The 17968-nt window shown below is 41.8% G+C and overlaps 1 protein-coding gene across 2 annotated transcripts; it reads left to right on the forward strand.

Moving 5' to 3' along the window:
• Positions 1 to 1172: 1172 nt before the first annotated feature.
• On the forward strand, positions 1173 to 17964 carry cmtr1 (cap methyltransferase 1). Of its 2 annotated transcripts, XM_030046946.1 has the most exons (24): positions 1173 to 1491; positions 3014 to 3124; positions 3550 to 3701; positions 3920 to 4078; positions 4243 to 4335; positions 4464 to 4535; positions 4727 to 4821; positions 4933 to 5005; positions 5495 to 5693; positions 5797 to 5915; positions 7183 to 7279; positions 7691 to 7823; positions 8597 to 8776; positions 8872 to 8928; positions 9022 to 9079; positions 9218 to 9286; positions 11612 to 11743; positions 12231 to 12356; positions 13402 to 13493; positions 13990 to 14058; positions 14441 to 14488; positions 14615 to 14727; positions 14913 to 15021; positions 16771 to 16906. In XM_030046946.1, the coding sequence occupies exons 2-24, from the start codon at positions 3019 to 3021 to the stop codon at positions 16904 to 16906; spliced, it is 2487 nt and encodes an 828-aa protein (XP_029902806.1). In that variant the 5' UTR covers positions 1173 to 1491; positions 3014 to 3018. The 2 variants fall into 2 exon arrangements, with proteins under 2 accessions (XP_029902806.1, XP_029902805.1); XM_030046945.1 differs by lacking the exon at positions 1173 to 1491 and having other exon boundaries at positions 3019 to 3124; positions 16771 to 17964.
• The last annotated feature ends 4 nt before the right edge of the window (positions 17965 to 17968 follow it).

Genomic DNA, 17968 nt, shown 5'->3' on the forward strand with positions numbered 1-17968 from the left:
TATCTCCGGTGTCACCAAAACAGGCAGCTGACATTATTTCTTCTCGAAGGGATTCTGCAGACCCCACAGGTAGGTTTGTCATGCCATGAAGTGACATTTTACTTCAAGCTGCATCACGAAAGGAAAGGCTTTTCCTGTAAGTCTAATAAGCCTGGTCTGGGCCTGTGCTGCGTGCTAGAAATCACACAAAGGAGATTAGGCCTACAGAGGTACTGCCTTCATTTCTCATGACAAAGCATTTGCCTACATAGACCAGTTATTGGATATCATAAATCATTTTAAATCTACCACTAGAAAGCCAAATTGTTTTTTTCCCTCTAAGAACCAACAGAAATCAGGCTGCAGCTCTGACAGAAGAGAGGATCCTTCATTTATCAGCCAGGAACACATTAGTCTGTAGATTAATCTGTTACATAATGATAGACTACAATCAACAGCCTACAATTAAACTCTTATGTAAATTGATTCTGTGTATGTTTAACAATGTTGTTCTTAGCACAAGGAAAACTTGAGGCTATTTGCAAAAGCATGGCCAAAACCACCATTTCAACATTGGGGGGGACAGATATTGAATTTGCTATTGAATTGCTAATATATTCCAGCAATATTGGGGGGGACATTTTTGGAGTGCCTGAACATTGGGGGGGACAAGTCCCCCCCAATGTATATGGACGTTTGGTCCCTGTGCAAAAGGATGATGCCTCTGGGTTTCTGACACTTGATCATTAAACCAGTCAAACTGTGCCCTCGTGTCCCTGGTGGCAGAGGGGTTCCCTGGTTCCTTGCTCATTTGCACAAATCTTCCCCGGACCATCTGTCTGTTTTCATTTTATTTCACTTTTTTATTTTGACATGTTTACCTGAAATATAAAGACTTACTGTGACAATTTTGTTTACACTGACTAAACACTTAAATAACATAGCATAAAAAAAAAAAAAAAAAAAAAAAGTAGTAAAGTCTGTGTGCGCTGTGGTTCTGGATAATAATAAATGTCATTGACTGACTATGTTGTTTTTGGAACATCGTTTTTAGGCCTAAGCAAAGCCACTTCCGTTAGACAGATCCATATTAATCGATTGTAATTTATTAATTGATTGAATGATTATGCAGTCTCCATCTCGCTGGCTCGCTTCAGGCATTTCTTTGGACACTCGCTCCGTCCGTGCGTCATTACCGCGTGTCTGTAAACATCGATGGACCCCTGATACCTCTGAAACAGAACGCGGGCTACAGTGGGCTTCGATAAATAACCAGTTTGACAACAAAGTTGGCCTGTAAATAGGAATATGACTGGGAAGTCTTGATGATTATATGGAAGTAAATTTTGTCGACGAAGTGTCAGCTACTTGTTCCTCCAGAGGAGAATAAAGTGATCCAGTTGAGCTGGTAAACATTAGCCGGCTAGCTAACAGCTAGCTGGCGGCACTGTGTAGTCCCCCAGGACAGCGAGGAAAGTGGAAGTCCACAGTGTCTGTTTCCACTAACCTGGTGTAAGTTGGACTGGTGAGACAGGTGCTGTGTGTGTGTGAGCTAGCTGTTGCTCGGTTGGTTTGGTGCTGTTGCTAACAGCTAATGTGAGCGCCCAGCAGTGGCAGCAAAGCCCCTGATGCAGCCACGGAGGACTTGCACACACATGTGCATGTGATGTCTGCATCCTGCAAGGGACTTTGATTTCTTCCTCGTCCCCAGCAGGGCTTGGGCACATGCTCTATCTCCCGATTTCATACTGTCACCAGACTTCATTATGTATTGCGATTCTGAAGTGTTCTGGATCTACAAGTATTGTGATTGGATAGTATATATATTTTTTTCTTTAAATTATCCTTTAGTTTTTGGATGTAAAGTTTCATAAGGCTGTGATTATCCTAAAGGTCACAGTAAGTCACCTTATACAGTGATGTCAAGTTTAGAAAAATGCTCTCTCTATACTGTAATGGCTCCTATGGTGGGTAACATCATCACATATTAATCAAATGTGGCTCATTTAATCCACAAGAGTCTCAGCTTTCCAGTCAAAGTCAATAGATGCAACTCCAAGACTGTTTAGGCCCCAGTCTGCACAAATACACCATTTTACAACAGGCCACAAGAACTCATGTGGACTGCATGCAAAGACTTGCATGGCAGATTTTCCCTCACCAAATGTTAGCACAATACTTTGATATATATTTTGCCACCTTGCCAACAACCTAGCATCACATACTTGGTACCAACAGGTTTCTTAGGCTGTCTAGTTTCATAGGATACCAATATCTTTAAATTGATTCAGTAGGGAAAAAAAAGATTTTAATAAATCCATAAAAAAGAGTTGCGATACTTAAGTGATCTGATGTTTTTTTTTTTTGCCACCCATAGTCCCCAGATTACCTGAATCCTAGTTCTGTTTCTCTGATCCAACTGCTATCACAGTTACAATCAAGTTAGCTTTATTCCTATGGCTTACTGTTCCTCCTGCAAGGAGCAGAAGAGGTTCACACACGGGTGCTCTCGTCGTGTTTATTTATTTAGCAGTTAAAATAAGTGACATTTGGAGCCCGTGGCTCTTCGTCAAACATAGTATTTCTTCCGGCTTGAGACCAGATAAAAACAGCAGTGAGGTCAGGACATGCCTTGTATTGGTTTCACTCTTATCCACTCACCATAAAGCTAATTATCTGTGTCTTGTTCTACTTTTAATGCTGCTTTATAAAAAAATAATAATAATAATAAAAAAAAAAAAAAAAAAACAGATACACGCATTGGTAGCCATGCTTTAGGAAGCCACGGTGACCTTTGCTGCATTGTGTTACTGTCATACAGTTGCAGTAAAATATTCCCTCTTGAGTATCGTAGTTATAATTTGAAATGCATATGGAGAGGCATTTTGCTGCTCCATTTCCCTTATTTGCTCTTCACCATAACCTGTAGTTATGCCTACAGTTGTTTACCTGCATCTTGCTTGTGTCCCTGTTGCACTGCATCTGTTGCTTATCCTGCTCCTGAGTCCTGACTGTCCTCCCTTCTCTGTTTCAGTCATAATGAAAAGGAGAGCTGAGGCAGCATCAGCACCACTGCTGGGAAGTAGGCGGCGCCGTGATGATGCCAGCTCAGATGAGGAGTCGCCAGTTCTGTCCGGCAGTCAGGGTAAGCTAGGAAGTCATGCAGCCGTAATAAAAAAAAATCTGTAAGATAATGTTTTTACCATCATTTATTATCAGTACTAATAACACCAGTGAGCAAAAAGAGAATGTGTATCCTCTTGGTGGTGTTAGTTGTCAAGGAACTGTGTCATGACGTTGTTGTGTATTAAGCTGTTCCATGCTGTGATTGCTGCCAGTTTATTAAAAATGAAAGCATTTATTCCATAAATGCCCATATTTGGAGTAACACAAATAAATAGGCCTAACTGTTTAAGTCCTGACAAATTCAACCATAGATGGAAAATCCTAAAAGTCTCAAAGCTGTGGTTACATCTCATTTCAAATCAGATCAGAATAAGATTTTAATCCAGGGAAGGGCTTTTATTGGGGCTCTGCTTTACGTCTGTGTGTGGTATGCATGGTGTCCAGACTCCAGCCAAAGCGACTCACACAGCGACCAGGAGGATCACAGACCAGGATTCTCCATGCCCAGCTTATCCCATAATGCCGCAGCCATGGATGCCCCCACACAGAGCTCCTCCAAGTTCTCCATGTACAACAGCGTGTCACAGAAACTCATGGTAATGTATGGACACACTCACACACTCATGGACACACTCATTTATTCACAATTTAAAGCCTTATTAATTTAAAATTTTATTGGGTCTCTATTGTGTGGCTCTGAAAAGTGAGTTCTTGTACACGGAGATAGATTCTCAAATTTGTTGTTGACTATGCAACATATGAAGAGAATATATTACATTTTCCAGTGTCTTTTTGCTCACTCCGCCCCCCACAGGCCAAGATGGGTTTCCGTGAGGGCGAAGGTCTGGGGAAGTTTGGTCAAGGGCGCAAAGAGATCGTGGAGGCGTCTACACAGCGAGGGAGACGGGGTCTGGGCCTCACGCTGCAGGGCTTCCAGGGCGAGCTCAATGTCGACTGGCAAGATGCACCTGAGGTGTGGTGCAATAATAATAATTCACAATAGTATTTTGAATTATAGAGCTGAGACTCACATAGTAATTGTCCGTGTCACATAATTAAGCAATTGACATTTCTTGCTGTGGTTCATGCTTTCTGTTTTTGTCTCTCTCCTCTGTCTTCTCCTGTTTGTGTGTCCAGCCCAGCGCTATAGAGAAAGTTGAGTGGTTTCCAGAATGCTCCACAGAGATCCCAGATGCAGATGAACTGAAGGACTGGATGACACTGGGACCGGTAGCCTACACACACACACACTCCTTCTCTCTCTCTCCATCTCCCTCTCTCTCTCTCTCACATTATATATTCATCTCGTCTTTTACATGCTGTTAATAGTTCTAGTGACAGAGACTTTGTTTTTGCAGAGGAAGTTAAAGATCGAAGATGAGACGGAGTTTTGCACAGAAGATCTTCTGCACACCCTTCTTAGGTGCAAGGTGAGTTATTAAACCTAAACCTAAAACACATTTTGTCTTTAGTAGGATCTTTGAGGGGAATTGATTTGTAGCACCACAAAAGCTAATCAAAGCACAGCAAACAACTTAAAAATATACAGCATTGACTTTTACACACAAAGAAAACAAGAGAAGTTTTTTTTTTTCTCTCTGTGTCTGTATGTTGTGTTCAGACGGTGTTCGATGACCTGGAGGGCGAGGAGATGAGGAGAGCACGGACACGCTCCAACCCTTATGAGACTATTAGAGGAGGTTTCTTCCTCAACAGGTCAGTCTTTACGTGGTGACTACCAGCTTAAAAAAAAAAAAAACCTCACCGGTGTTCACGTCCCTCCCAGTGGGCCAATGACAAGGTGTGTTGTGTGTTTATTGTTTTTAGAGCAGCTATGAAAATGGCCAACATGGACCACTGCTTTGACTACATGTTCACCAACCCAAAGGATTCACAAGGGGTGAGTTATCAAAAACCTTGATACATGTTGTATGGCACCTTCATTGGATCTGGGGGTATTTCACAAAGCAGGAGCAAGATAACTGTAAAACGTGCAGTGACATTTCTTGTAATTTTATTGATATTCCAACAGGATATCAATTTGGGAGAGAAACACAGTTTATTTGAAGGGATAGGCGGATGAGAGAGGAGATTTGCAAAGTTTTCATTGGCTGAAATTTTAGTATACAGCAGCTAGTGCAGGATGATGTCACTATTTAAGATGATCTGTTTTACATGAAGTAGAAGTGATGTGAGGTCATTTCATGGGGACTTCAACCCAATATTCAGGCTTGTTTTTCAGTTTCAGATCACCAGAGGATAGCGTAATCTTTAGCAGGTGTCTAGCCAGCATTTTAATCCCGCTGCTTTGTGAAATAAGCTCCAGGGCAAAAAGGCTCACATCAGCAGGTTGTGAGACCAGCAGAACTACATCTCTCTCACCATGTAGAAACTTCTGACAAAGGAGCGAGAGGCCGAGCTTCTGTACTTTGGTGACGTCTGTGCAGGGCCTGGCGGCTTCTCAGAGTACGTGCTGTGGAAGAGACGGTGGCATGCCAAAGGCTTCGGCATGACACTGAAAGGACCCTGCGACTTCAAACTGGAAGACTTCTTCGCAGCTCCCAGTGAACTCTTTGAGCCTTACTATGGTACGCTCACATCACACACAGGGGGAGAACTTAAAAAAAAAAAAAACAATGACTGTGGTGATGGGATGCCCCTGTGAAAACTTCCCTTCTCTGTCTGTCCCAGGCGAAGGAGGGGTGGATGGGGATGGTGACATCACTCGTCCGGAAAACGTGAGCGCCTTCCGAAACTTTGTCCTGGAGAGTACGGAAAGGAGAGGGCTGCACTTCCTCATGGCAGATGGGGTGAGCCTAACTCCATCCGCTGCAGGGCTGCTCAAAAGCATACAGTCAACCTTATTAATGCACTGCTTTTTCTTTTATCCACATTAAGTAAAAGGAACATATAAAGAAGGAAGGGTCAGTAAGTCATAGCAACAGTGTTCCAAATTTGCACTGGTGCCAGAGTTTGGTGCCACTAATGTTGAAGTCAATGGGACGGGCATGGAAAATCCCACTATAAACTATTCTACCTCTGCTGTTTGAACTGTGACAGGGCAGAGATTCCACTCATATAACCAAGCACAACATCTTTACATAGTGCACACTGGTGTTTTTTGTCCAGGGTGCACATTGTCCTTGTAATTTTCCTTGTTACTGGTTTCAAAACATCAGGAGTCTATCTAGGTGCTGCATTAATTAATATTAATGAAACAATGATAATTTAACCACATGTGCAGTCCTGTATCTAAAATATGAACTTGTAAGAGATAGATGAATTCCTCATAATTCCAGCACCTGACTGGCAACCGTACCTGTTAAATAAGGCATAAATGAAGGAGTGGTAGACCCATTCAAAACAGTGACAAGTGAATTTTGCAAATATCATCCCTTTCTTCATCACACATGCCTTGATTATGTATTTATCATTTTACATTTTACAAATTAGGAGAAGACCTTTGAAGAAGGGTGTTAAGATCATGAGTATCAAATAGGCAATTCTGTCATTAGTTCATTGCACCTTTTGAACTTTTATGTGAACTTTTAAGCTTATGTAGTAGTAGTTAATTTTTGGGGGGGCATGTTTAACAATATTCTTGGACAAAAGTCATTGAGAGTGATAATCCCTTACATGCCTTACAATTACCTTTTCTTAAGCAAGTAATAAATAATCAAATTAAATTGAACAGAGATAGATGAGGTAGAGAACAGCTTCTAATTGTACGTTTTTGGAGGCCGAAGGGTTTTGGGAACGGCCAAAATTGCCCCACAAGCTTGAATTTTGTGTGGTTGTTTGTTCTGTTTTGTCTTGTGCTGTAATTGATAGAGTTTTGATGTTTTAAATCCATGCCAGCGATTGATGAATTCACATTTGAAGTGTGCTTTATTGGGGTGCCATAAAGCAGTAGTAAATATAATGTATTTGATTGGTTTAACCTTTATTTAACTAGGTGAAGTCCCATTAAGATTGAGAATCTCACGTTCTGGGGAGACGTGGTCAAGGCAGCAGCAGGAGGCAGAGGTGCAGACTATGGGTTGGTTGTCTTGTAATGATTGTCTCTCTGATTGGTAGGGTTTCTCTGTGGAGGGCCAGGAGAACATCCAGGAGATCCTGAGCAAACAGCTGCTGCTCTGTCAGTTCCTGACTGCCCTGTCTACACTCAGGACTGGTACGTATACCCATCAGTGATTCACCTACTGCCAGGTGGCCAGGGTGCCCACTCTTCCATTCATTTTACCCACACAGCTCCTGAAAACCTGTCAAAGTCTGGAAAATAATGTCCAGCTCTTTGTTTTGGAATTGCCCATAGTTTCTGTTGAACTACCAAAAATCTTTCACATTTCTGTCACAGTAAACATATGTTTTATGTTTTATGTACAAGTTGTTCCATTGTTTTCACACAGGAAAATAATCTGTTATATCAAGAAATTGTGCTCTTAGAAAAGTATTCTGCAATTGAAAATATGCAAGAACATAAAAATTGACCCTCCCAATAAGTGTGCCTGTGTTTATGTTTGTGTCCATGTCCCAAACAGTCCACACCACTGAGTGTTACAGTGCTGCTGTTTGTTTCCCCTAGGTGGCCACTTTCTGTGCAAGACCTTTGACCTGTTCACCCCCTTCAGTGTCGGCCTGGTCTACCTGCTCTTCCTGTGCTTTGACAGAGTTTCCCTGTTCAAACCGGTCACCAGCCGGCCTGCCAACTCTGAAAGGTACGTCCACACGTGCATGGTTGTGGTAATTTGATCAGGGGAAGGTGGTTTAGTGGTTACAGAGACTGTCCTTACACTGAAAGACCTGCGGTGAAGCCTTCATGTTGGCAAACATAAACACTGCTAAAGTGTTTTTGAGCAAGACACAGAAACCCTACTGGGTTGCTGTGTTGTACTTGCCCCTCTCCTCTACACTCTAGAGAAGACAAACAAAATAAGAATTTAAATTTGGGGAAATGTGTTCTGAGTATTGCATTACTGCTGGATAACAAAAACCACATTATGTTCCATCTGTACTAAGTTTTGCACATTGAGTGCACCTAGTGGCAGCACAATGAAACTGTTAGCTTTGTGAAACTTCAGTATCCAGAGGTCACACAGCGGACTGTCAGTAAACTGCACACTCCATGGATCAAAATAAATCTCTTCTCCTCAGTGGTTGGTACAGAAATTGGAGTTGCTGAATAATTTAAGTTACTGAGTCAATGAGTCCAGCTTTCTCTTGACAGTGTGCTCACTCACTGCTGTCAAGGAGAAAGTTCTGTATTTTGCTTGTAACTTTGTTGCTTTCTGTTTGCAGAAATAATTTCCTGCCAGTCATCATACCTGACACCAAGCTTTAATAGACGCAGATAAGGCAAATCTGCTGCGTTTCAATTACACAGGATGAGATACTCCTCTCTGTTGTAGCCCCGCTTTGTGATTTAGACTGATAAAAGGAGTGTACATTACTGTATATCTCTCCCCTTACATCAGCTTTCTGTCATCCACAGGTACATTGTGTGCCGTGGTTTGAAGCCTGGCTCAGACGCTGTGAGAGAGTACATGTTCAAGGTCAACCAGAAGCTCAACCAGCTGAAGAACTCAGACACTGATGTCACTGACGTGGTGCCCCTGAGCCTGATAAAGGAAGACACCGATTTCTACCAGTACATGGTCAACTCCAACGAGAGGTAGAGTCACACAGTGGGCACACAGAAAGACTTAAACATTGCATGATCAAAATGCAGTCTCAGACTGATGGAGGTTGATTTATCTTTCCCTGTAGCCATTGTGCAGTCCAGATCAAGGCGCTGGCCAAGATCCATGCCTACGTCTTAGACCCGTGAGTTTCCAAATGTCTGTATTTCTTTATATGTCCATTTGCTATATTTTAGTGTAACCAAGCATGTGTGATCATGTGTGTTTGTGTCTCCAGCGCCCTTTCAGAGCCCAAGCAAGCTGACATCAGGAAGGAATGCCTGAAACTGTGGGGGGTGAGTAGGAAAACAGGGATTTTTGTTCTTTTTGTACACTGAGCAGTGACAGAGCTAATGGAAGTGTTGCTACATACTCTGTTATCATTCCAAGCAATTTCCCCTCTAATACCCAGTGTGTGTGTTTTCCATTTGCAGATCCCTGACAAGGCCAGAGTCACTCCTGCCTCCTCAGATCCAAAGTCAAAATTCTACGAATTGATTAAGGTCAGATAATATCTGGGACTAAAGATGCCCTGCTGCATATGATATTGATATTGATATTATATTGATGTAGTGACATGAGACTAGAGAGATTTTGGGCATGGTTATATATTGTGAGATTATATATGGCATAAGTGTTGTCTTTTCCTGGTTTCAGGCTGGGCGATAAGTCCAAAAAATAAAATCTTGATTTTTTTTTTTTCTCAAACTTTTCACAATTCATGATTTTAATCTAGATTTTTCTTCTTTTTTCAGTAACTAGTATTGCACTGCTAAGCTGGGGGAATGTTTTGTAGGCATGATAATGTGACGTGTATTTCAGGGCATGCTGTGTAGATGAGTGAATTGCGGCTTGTTTGACAGCACTCAATGGCTGTTTCTCCTCATTATAACATATGTAGTCAAAATCTTGATTTTACAATTCTGCTGTTTGCATCAATTTAAAACAAAAATTCAAATTAAACGATTTATCTCCCAGCCCGCATTAAAGGGAGGCAGTTTTCTGAACTTTATCAACTGTTGTAGTTGCTGTTATTTGTCTGTTAAAAGCCCTACAGCATCAGTATTAAAGTCGTGGTCAGTGGTAGTGATACACTATATTACCAAAAGTATTCGCTCACCCATTCAAATGATCAGAATCAGGTGTCCTAATCACTTGGCCTGGCCACAGGTGTATAAAATCAAGCACTCAGGCATGCAGACTGTGAAACAAGACATTTGTGAAAGAATGGGCCGCTCTCAGGAACTCAGTGAATTCCAGCGTGGAACTGTCATAGGATGCCACCTGTGCAACAAATCCAGTCGTGAAATTTCCTCGCTCCTAAATATTCCACAGTCAACTGTCAGCTCTATTATAACAAAATGGAAGCGTTTGGGAACAACAGCAACTCAGCCACGAAGTGGTAGGCCACGTAAAGTGACGGAGAGGGGTCAGCGGATGCTGAAGCGCATAGTGCAAAGAGGTCGCCGACTTTCTGCACAGTCAATTGCTACAGAGCTACAAACTTCATGTGACCTTCAGATTATCCCAAGTACAGTACGCAGAGAGCTTCATGGAATGGGTTTCCATGGCCGAGCAGCTGCAGCCAAGCCACACATCACCAAGTGCAATGCAAAGCGTCGGATGCAATGGTGTAAAGCACGCCGCCACTGGCCTCTAGAGCAGTGGAGACGCGTTCTCTGGAGTGATGAATCACGCTTTTCCATCTGGCAATCTGATGGACGAGTCTGGGTTTGGAGGTTGCCAGGAGAACGGTACATTTCAGACTGCATTGTGCCGACTGTGAAATTTGGTGGAGGAGGAATTATGGTGTGGGGTTGTTTTTCAGGAGCTGGGCTTGGCCCCTTAGTTCCAGTGAAAGGAACTTTGAATGCTTCAGGATACCAAAACATTTTGGACAATTCCATGCTCCCAACCGTGTGGGAACAGTTTGGAGCGGGCCCCTTCCTCTTCCAACATGACTGTGCACCAGTGCACAAAGCAAGGTCCATAAAGACATGGATGACAGAGTCTGGTGTGGATGAACTTGACTGGCCTGCACAGAGTCCTGACCTGAACCCGATAGAACACCTTTGGGATGAATTAGAGCGGAGACTGAGAGCCAGGCCTTCTCGACCAACATCAGTGTGTGACCTCACCAATGCGCTTTTGGAAGAATGGTCAAAAATTCCTATAAACACTCTCCTCAACCTTGTGGACAGTCTTCCCAGAAGAGTTGAAGCTGTAATAGCTGCAAAAGGTGGACCGACATCATATTGAACTCTATGGGTTAGGAATGGGATGGCACTTCAGTTCATAGTATGAGTAAAGGCAGGTGAGCGAATACTTTTGGTAATATAGTGTATTTGATTTTGTCCATATTGCCTATTCCCAGTAATTTGTACTATTCTACCAGTGGAGTTGAGATGAAATGTTTAAGTGGTCTCATTGCCTACATTTACATGCACACATTATGAAGAAATTTTCTGTGGATGTAGAATGGAAAGTTTTTATTCTCCTGAGTGTTTTACAATGTGTGTTTTTGTGTTTATCCTGTCAGTTTCCTGATTCATTCTTTTCTTACATATGCGCAGACAAAAAAAAAAGCAGTTTACAAATCTGGGGAAAGGTTTACATTTACCCTTACATGGATCAATAATTAAGTTTCCCCATCAGAAATCTAGCTGTCTCGACCCAACTTCAGTAATCCCTTACTTTATGGAAACTGGCGTTCTCGTTTCCATTTGAGAAACCAGATAACTGCACGTATGAGGTGAATAACCTGAAGTGCATGAAAATGCAGTGAGTGTCTGCCTCTCTGCTTCACCCTCCGTCTGCTGTCACCTCAGAGTTCAGATGTGGAGTCGTTCCAGTGTAAGCTCACACCCCTCAACTCCAACACACTAGATAAGGTACATCAAGTCCTGGACTACCGCTGCATTGTGGGAGGTGGTGAGCAGATCTTCCTGCTAGCACTCGGGGTGAGTCCACAGAGACAGACAACACCACTTTTTTCTCACTACAAGATAATTCTGATATGAATTAGACTCTTGATGACATGCCAGTCAGGATAAGCATCATCATTTCTCTATATCTAAGTGTTTTTAACTTATGGTTTACAGCATGTGAAAATATCATGTTACACAAAGAAATGTATGTTCTTGTTTCTTACACAAATCCTGTTCCTGTTTGAGCACTGATAAACGAAATGAAGCCTGAACATTATGTACTGTTTCACACAACTCCGTTAATTCTTCTCTCGCTGTCTTGTGTTACTGGGACAGCCACTATCAACAAAGCTATTTTATGCTATGGACTGATCCAGTTCTGTGGCAAAAGATAACCATTAAAAAACAAAAACAGCTGAGTAGACACTCCACTTATGACTCATGACTCATAACAATATTTTTTCACCTGGTCTCATCTCCTCATCTGTTCTCACCCCCGTCTCGTTCTTGGTCTTTTCAGAAGTCTCAGATATACACATGGGATGGCAAGATGCCTGTGCGCTGGAGGAAACTGGAGAATTTTAAGCTGGAGCTTCCCAGAGAGACGGTTCTCAGTGTAGAGATCGTCCAGGAGCTCAAGGGCGAGGTGAGACGAGGGGCTGGAGACGGTCGTGTCTACAGGATAACCTGAGTTTTGCTAAACTCTTGCAGGATTTTTCAGTGCATTGTTTCTTCATTATGTGCATTGTTTGTCATTGTGTACCTCATTATTAACCCTAACCTTAACCAATTAGCCATTATTATGACATATAATTATGTCTGCGATTGCTAACACTGGCAAGAGTGATGCATGGCTCGGCTCTGACATCATCCAAATCTGCATGTATGCAAAAATTATCCACCTGCCGCCCACCCAAATGAATTGTTTAGACACCTGCACCTACATGGACATTACACTCCACCTCTGCCTGTCCCTGTGGGCTGTGTTTCTGTTTAAGTTATGTCAAGCAGCTCAAGCTTTCCAGGTGATGAGTTTATTTTGTGTTGTATTAACTTATGAATGTTTTCTTTAACAATTTACTGTAAAGATTAGAGTGGCTGCTTTCAGTAATTGTAAACATTTCTATGCGCACAGTAGTCTCACTGCAGCAAATATCATGGGACATTTAAGCAGCAAAACTAAAAACTGGTGTTAATATTTTCCTCAATTATGATGTATTATTTCTCCCACCTGCAACCTGTCCACGGCCAATCAGAATATTAATTTTTATGACCCGGCCTGCATGATCTGCAGATTATCCACAGTGCCTGCAAACTGTAAACCATGCATCACTTCTGGGAGTGTACCTCAGCCGGCAGCATTGTATTTGAAAAATGTGATGGAGGGGGCACCCAGTAGCTCACTGGCAAGAGCACGTACCACCTGTTAAGGCTGAGTCCTGATCCATTCTGGGTTCAAATCCAACGTCAGGCCATTTGCTGCATATAATCTCCTCTCTCTCCCCTGCCTTTCCTGTCTTTCTTTACAGTGACTACCAAACAGGGCAGAAATGCCAAGAAAAAATTTGGCAAAAAAAGCTCTGAAACTTGTGTTTTTCTGCAAATACACTGTAATGGGGCATCACTGTTGATACATCTGTGCGGTATCTGGGGCATAGGTCTTACCATTCTATTATATGTTTGGTTTTCAGGGTAAAGCCCAGAGAAGAATCAATGCAGTACACGTACTTGATGCACTAATACTCAACGGCACTGATGTTAGAGATCAGCACTTCAACCAACGGTAGGACACTTGACTCACCACAGCAGTCTTACACATAAAATGCTCAAAATAAAGGGATGGGAAGCACCTTAGATGCAACATTGTCCCTGCTACTACAGCTGGTTCATTTTTTTACACTGGTACATATTTCAATCTTTGATGGCTCTCTGACAGCTCAGAGGTTGAAATACAGTGCACAAAACTGAGTACCCATAGTCTCTTTTTCTTCTTTTTTTGGCTTTTTTATGTACTTTTCATGTTAGTTGGTCATTTTATCTTTCTGCCATGTTTAACGCTCATTTTCTCAGTAGTTAAACTTATTCATGTCTACCAATTAACGCTGTGGACTGTGGAGCTCATTTTGAACCTATATTTCTATAGGTTTAGAAGAGTGCAAGTTGCCAGATGCTGTTTGAACATTGCACTGTGTGGTTAGCAGCTGAAATGACATTACTGCTTTTTTTTTTTTTATGCCAGTTCTGTATCGTTTAATGAATGAGGCCCATTTTGTCTCCAGGATTCAGATGGCTGAGAAGTTTGTGAAAGCCGTGTCCAAGCCCAGCCGACCAGACATGAACCCGATTAGGTATGAAAAGTCTTCTGCTGTCTATGAATGAAAGGCCTTTGAACACCACACTTAAAATGCTCCACTTGGCCACTAGTAGACCCAGTCACCTTTGGAGGAATAATGATCCAAATCAATCAATAAATAAATAAAAACTGGATCAAAAAGTCCTTCATGGGGTTTTTACTAATAGACATTCAATTCAAAAATAGTATTGCTGACTATAAATGCTACATGCCATATGAAAAATTTAGGATATTTAGTTGGCAGAAACATTTTCTCTGTATCCCTGAATAATAATGATAATAAAAAAAAATAAAATAAAATAATAATAATAATAATAATAATAAAAACTTTCTTTGTTCTGTGTTATTTTAATGTAACATCTGTGTCTTCTCATTAGAGTAAAGGAAGTTTACAGGCTGGAGGAGATGGAGAAGATCTTTGTCAGGTATGACCAGACAACAGTCACATACAAGTTACAAACTGTGGAATATCTAGCACAGTGATTGTTAGAGCTCGGGTGCTCAGGACGGAGGTCAAACTGTTCTCTTATATTCTGATCCTCCTCATCCAGGTTAGAGATGAAGGTGACAAAAAGTTCTGGAGGAGTCCCTCGTCTGTCCTACACCGGCAGAGATGACCGCCACTTCCTTCCCACAGGCCTCTACATCATCAAGACTGTCAATGGTTGGTGCACTGTGGATGTATGCTGTGTGCAAATCTAGTGTTTCAAATATATGCATGCATGTGTGCAAACTCAGAGAAAGGTGGTTGTTTATACAGTATGTTCCATCAGAAATGTGTGAACAGGAGATTGTAAAATATCTCAAACACCAACCTTCATTCACACCTCCTCCTCCTCCACCGTTTAGAGCCGTGGACGATGGCGTACAGCAAGAACTCCAAGAAGAAGTTCTTCTTTAATAAGATAACCAAGGAGTCCACTTACAACCTGCCACCCAACTCTGTTGCGCCCTTCCAGTACGTACGGTCCTCTCTACCCATATTACAACCCTCTTCACTCAGTTTTATAGTTTGGGTTATGGTGAGTAGGTGAAGCAACAGTTCCAAATTGTAATGGCTGCTTGAAGGATCATACGGATGATATTGAATGTTTGACCCATTTTACTACAATTAACCATTGCAGCAGGGCTACTGAAGATTTCACAACATAGTAATGAAATCCCTCCATTTTAAAATTTGAATTTTTGGTGAAACAGACACCTTATAATGTCCTGCTTCTGTTAACAAAGTCACCACCATTCATAAACCACAGAATTGATAATTGGTTGTGTCAAGCAAATATTCCTTCAGGGACTATTGTCACTGGCAGAGACACTGTTTCACTGCACTCAATTTCAAGTCATCAAAACACAACAGTGCTGCTGCTTTTAGGAAAACTAATGTGGATGACTTTATTACAGTGATGGAGCACTCTGGCTTCTCCTGGGGAGTTCCAAAACATGACTTCTTGCTCTGGGAAAGTATCAGCAGAAACATGAGGTTTTGGACATTTTGTAGATATTAATGCTAAACATGCAAAATCACTGGTCTGGTCCTTTCAGGTTCGACATTGAACTGTCTTTTTCTGTTTAGTGCAAAACGCCTGCTATTTAACATCTGTAACAAGAAATGACATCCAAGTTTGCACTTTCATGGAATTGCATAGAACAGATCATATGTAGTGATATTGCTTCTTGAAATAATTCAGTAACCTTTATTCTGAGGACATTTTAAATGAACTACTTTTACTTTAACAAGATTTTACATTAGTACTTATAGCTATCAGCATAACAACAGTACTTGTGTTGCAATGTCTAGTATTCTTTCCATGACTGCTGTTGATATCATTATGTACACTAGACATGGGCCAAAATGAAAATTTCATGTCATGTTTATCCTGGCGAAAATAATTGCAATTCACAATATTATCCCCATAATCATCAAAGTATGCTTAAAACTAAATGTTACTGAAACATCCTCAAATCATTTTACCTTACCTACCTTAATAAACAAATGTTGTTGTTGTTTTTTTTACGTCATATATAAATCAGGAGATAGGACTGTACGTTAGCGAAGATATACGTCTTTTTTAAATCACTCTTGAGGATATTCATGATTATCCCAATTTATGATTATCCTGATTAGTGGAAATTCACCACAGTCAACTTTTTGAGAATGTGGGGGTGCCCTGGTAGCCCACCAGATAAGAGCATGTACCATTTATTAAGGCTGAGTCCTGATCGCAATGTCCTGGGTTCAAACCCACCCTCAGGCTGTTTGCTGCAGGTCATTCCCACTCTCTGCTCTGCCCTCCCTCTCTCTCTTCATTGTGACTGTCAAAAACAGCAGAAATGCCAAAAATCATCTTTACAAAAAAAAACCCTCTTTGAGTGTTTACTGCAATCCACAGTAAAATCAGCACTGTCCCATACATAATGTACACTATTGCTTTGACAGTTCAGCAGATCAGCAATAATCAATAACGGTTCAACAGCTGAAATCATGAAATAAGGGTTAGGCTTAGGCTTAAGGGTTAGGAGCAAATTAGATTTTAAAACTGACATAATACCAACAAAATGGAGCCAAGACTTTGAGAGGGGAGTTTCTGACATGAGCTTGTGAGAAATTATTAATTTTACATATGAGGAGGGAAACTTCACAACATTCTTTCACATATCAGTCTCGATGGATTCATTTGCAAACATTTCATTGTCTCTGTTCCCTCAGCGTCTGCCACTCGGAGCGGCTCTTCTGGGCGTGGGTGGAAGGGGTCATAGTTCACGATTCCCAGACACGGATGGACCCTGAGAAACTGTCCAAGGATGACGTGCTGTCCTTCATCCACCAGAATTACCAGCCCTGAGAGATCCTCCCAGTCCAAGGGAGGGCTGTATTTGATCCTCCCAGTCCCAGGGCTCTGCCAGCTAGTACTTAAGACACACAGTGATGTTTTATATTGGTTCAGAGTAATGGTCAAAATCTGCTTGTAGTTGGAGTTATGGAGTCAAAGTGGGGGAATGGTTACTGAGCTTTCTGGCTGTGAGTCCTTGCTCGCTATGGACACTTGACAGACCTCTCTCTCTCTCTGCCTTTTCCACTGCTCCCAGCTCTGTCACTTAGAACGAACTGAAGTCGGCACATAAGACAGTGGATGGAGGATGTTGGTTGAGAATGTAAACGGACTGGGACACGTTGGGCTGCATGGTCCTGTAGACTAATTTTATAGTTCCCCACCAAAGCCATGCCTCTCTGTGTGTGTGTGTGTGTGTGTGTGTGTGTGTGTGTGTGTGTGTGTGTGTGTGTGTGCGTGCGTGGGTATCCATGTTTGTGTGCGTGCATAGTGATTTAGAGAGATGCATCTGCAAGTTGATAGTGCTGGATACGGTTTCAAACCAAGGTTACACAATGCATCCAACTCTCCAAACAAACACGCTCTGGCTTGCCTTGCTTGGGACCGTTTAAATCATGTTCGCTCATCTTGCTCACTCCTTAGAGACATGGATTTGCTGTCCTGCCTCTCACACTAAACGGTGACATGTTTCCTCTCTCGCAGCCCTTCAGCTGGTATCCAAATACAAGAACTACATGTTAACTATATGGTAGCTCTCGCATATTATCAGTTCCTCACCTGGAGTGCACATATGCATATCAGTTTCAGATGTAGCACGTCTCCTATGATTCTTTACTGATCTGTGCTGGAGTGAGCGTGTGAATTCAAAGTCTTGGTAAGTTTTCTGTCAGGTTTTGGGTTTGTTGCTCCATCTTCCGCACACCTCTTTGTGCTTCCTGTTGGACTGTCATCCCTTTTTCTCCATCATTTGTTAAATACTGCAGATTATGATTTATTTTTTTCTTGTAAAGCCATCAAATTCTTTGTTGCAGTTAATGACTGTGTGAAATAAAAGTGACTCGCTCTTCTCAGAAA

The sequence above is a fragment of the Myripristis murdjan genome, chromosome 24, assembly GCF_902150065.1.
Source record: "Myripristis murdjan chromosome 24, fMyrMur1.1, whole genome shotgun sequence".
NCBI classification, from domain to species: domain Eukaryota; kingdom Metazoa; phylum Chordata; class Actinopteri; order Holocentriformes; family Holocentridae; genus Myripristis; species Myripristis murdjan.

Excerpts from the sequence above, each read along its gene's own strand:
- cmtr1 (XM_030046946.1), top strand. The coding sequence starts at position 3,019 with ATGAAAAGGAGAGCTGAGGCAGCATCAGCACCACTGCTGGGAAGTAGG. Across the intron at positions 4,536-4,726 it reads ACACCCTTCTTAGGTGCAAG|ACGGTGTTCGATGACCTGGA; the intron begins GTGAGTTATTAA and ends TGTTGTGTTCAG. Across the intron at positions 5,006-5,494 it reads ACCCAAAGGATTCACAAGGG|AAACTTCTGACAAAGGAGCG; the intron begins GTGAGTTATCAA and ends CTCACCATGTAG.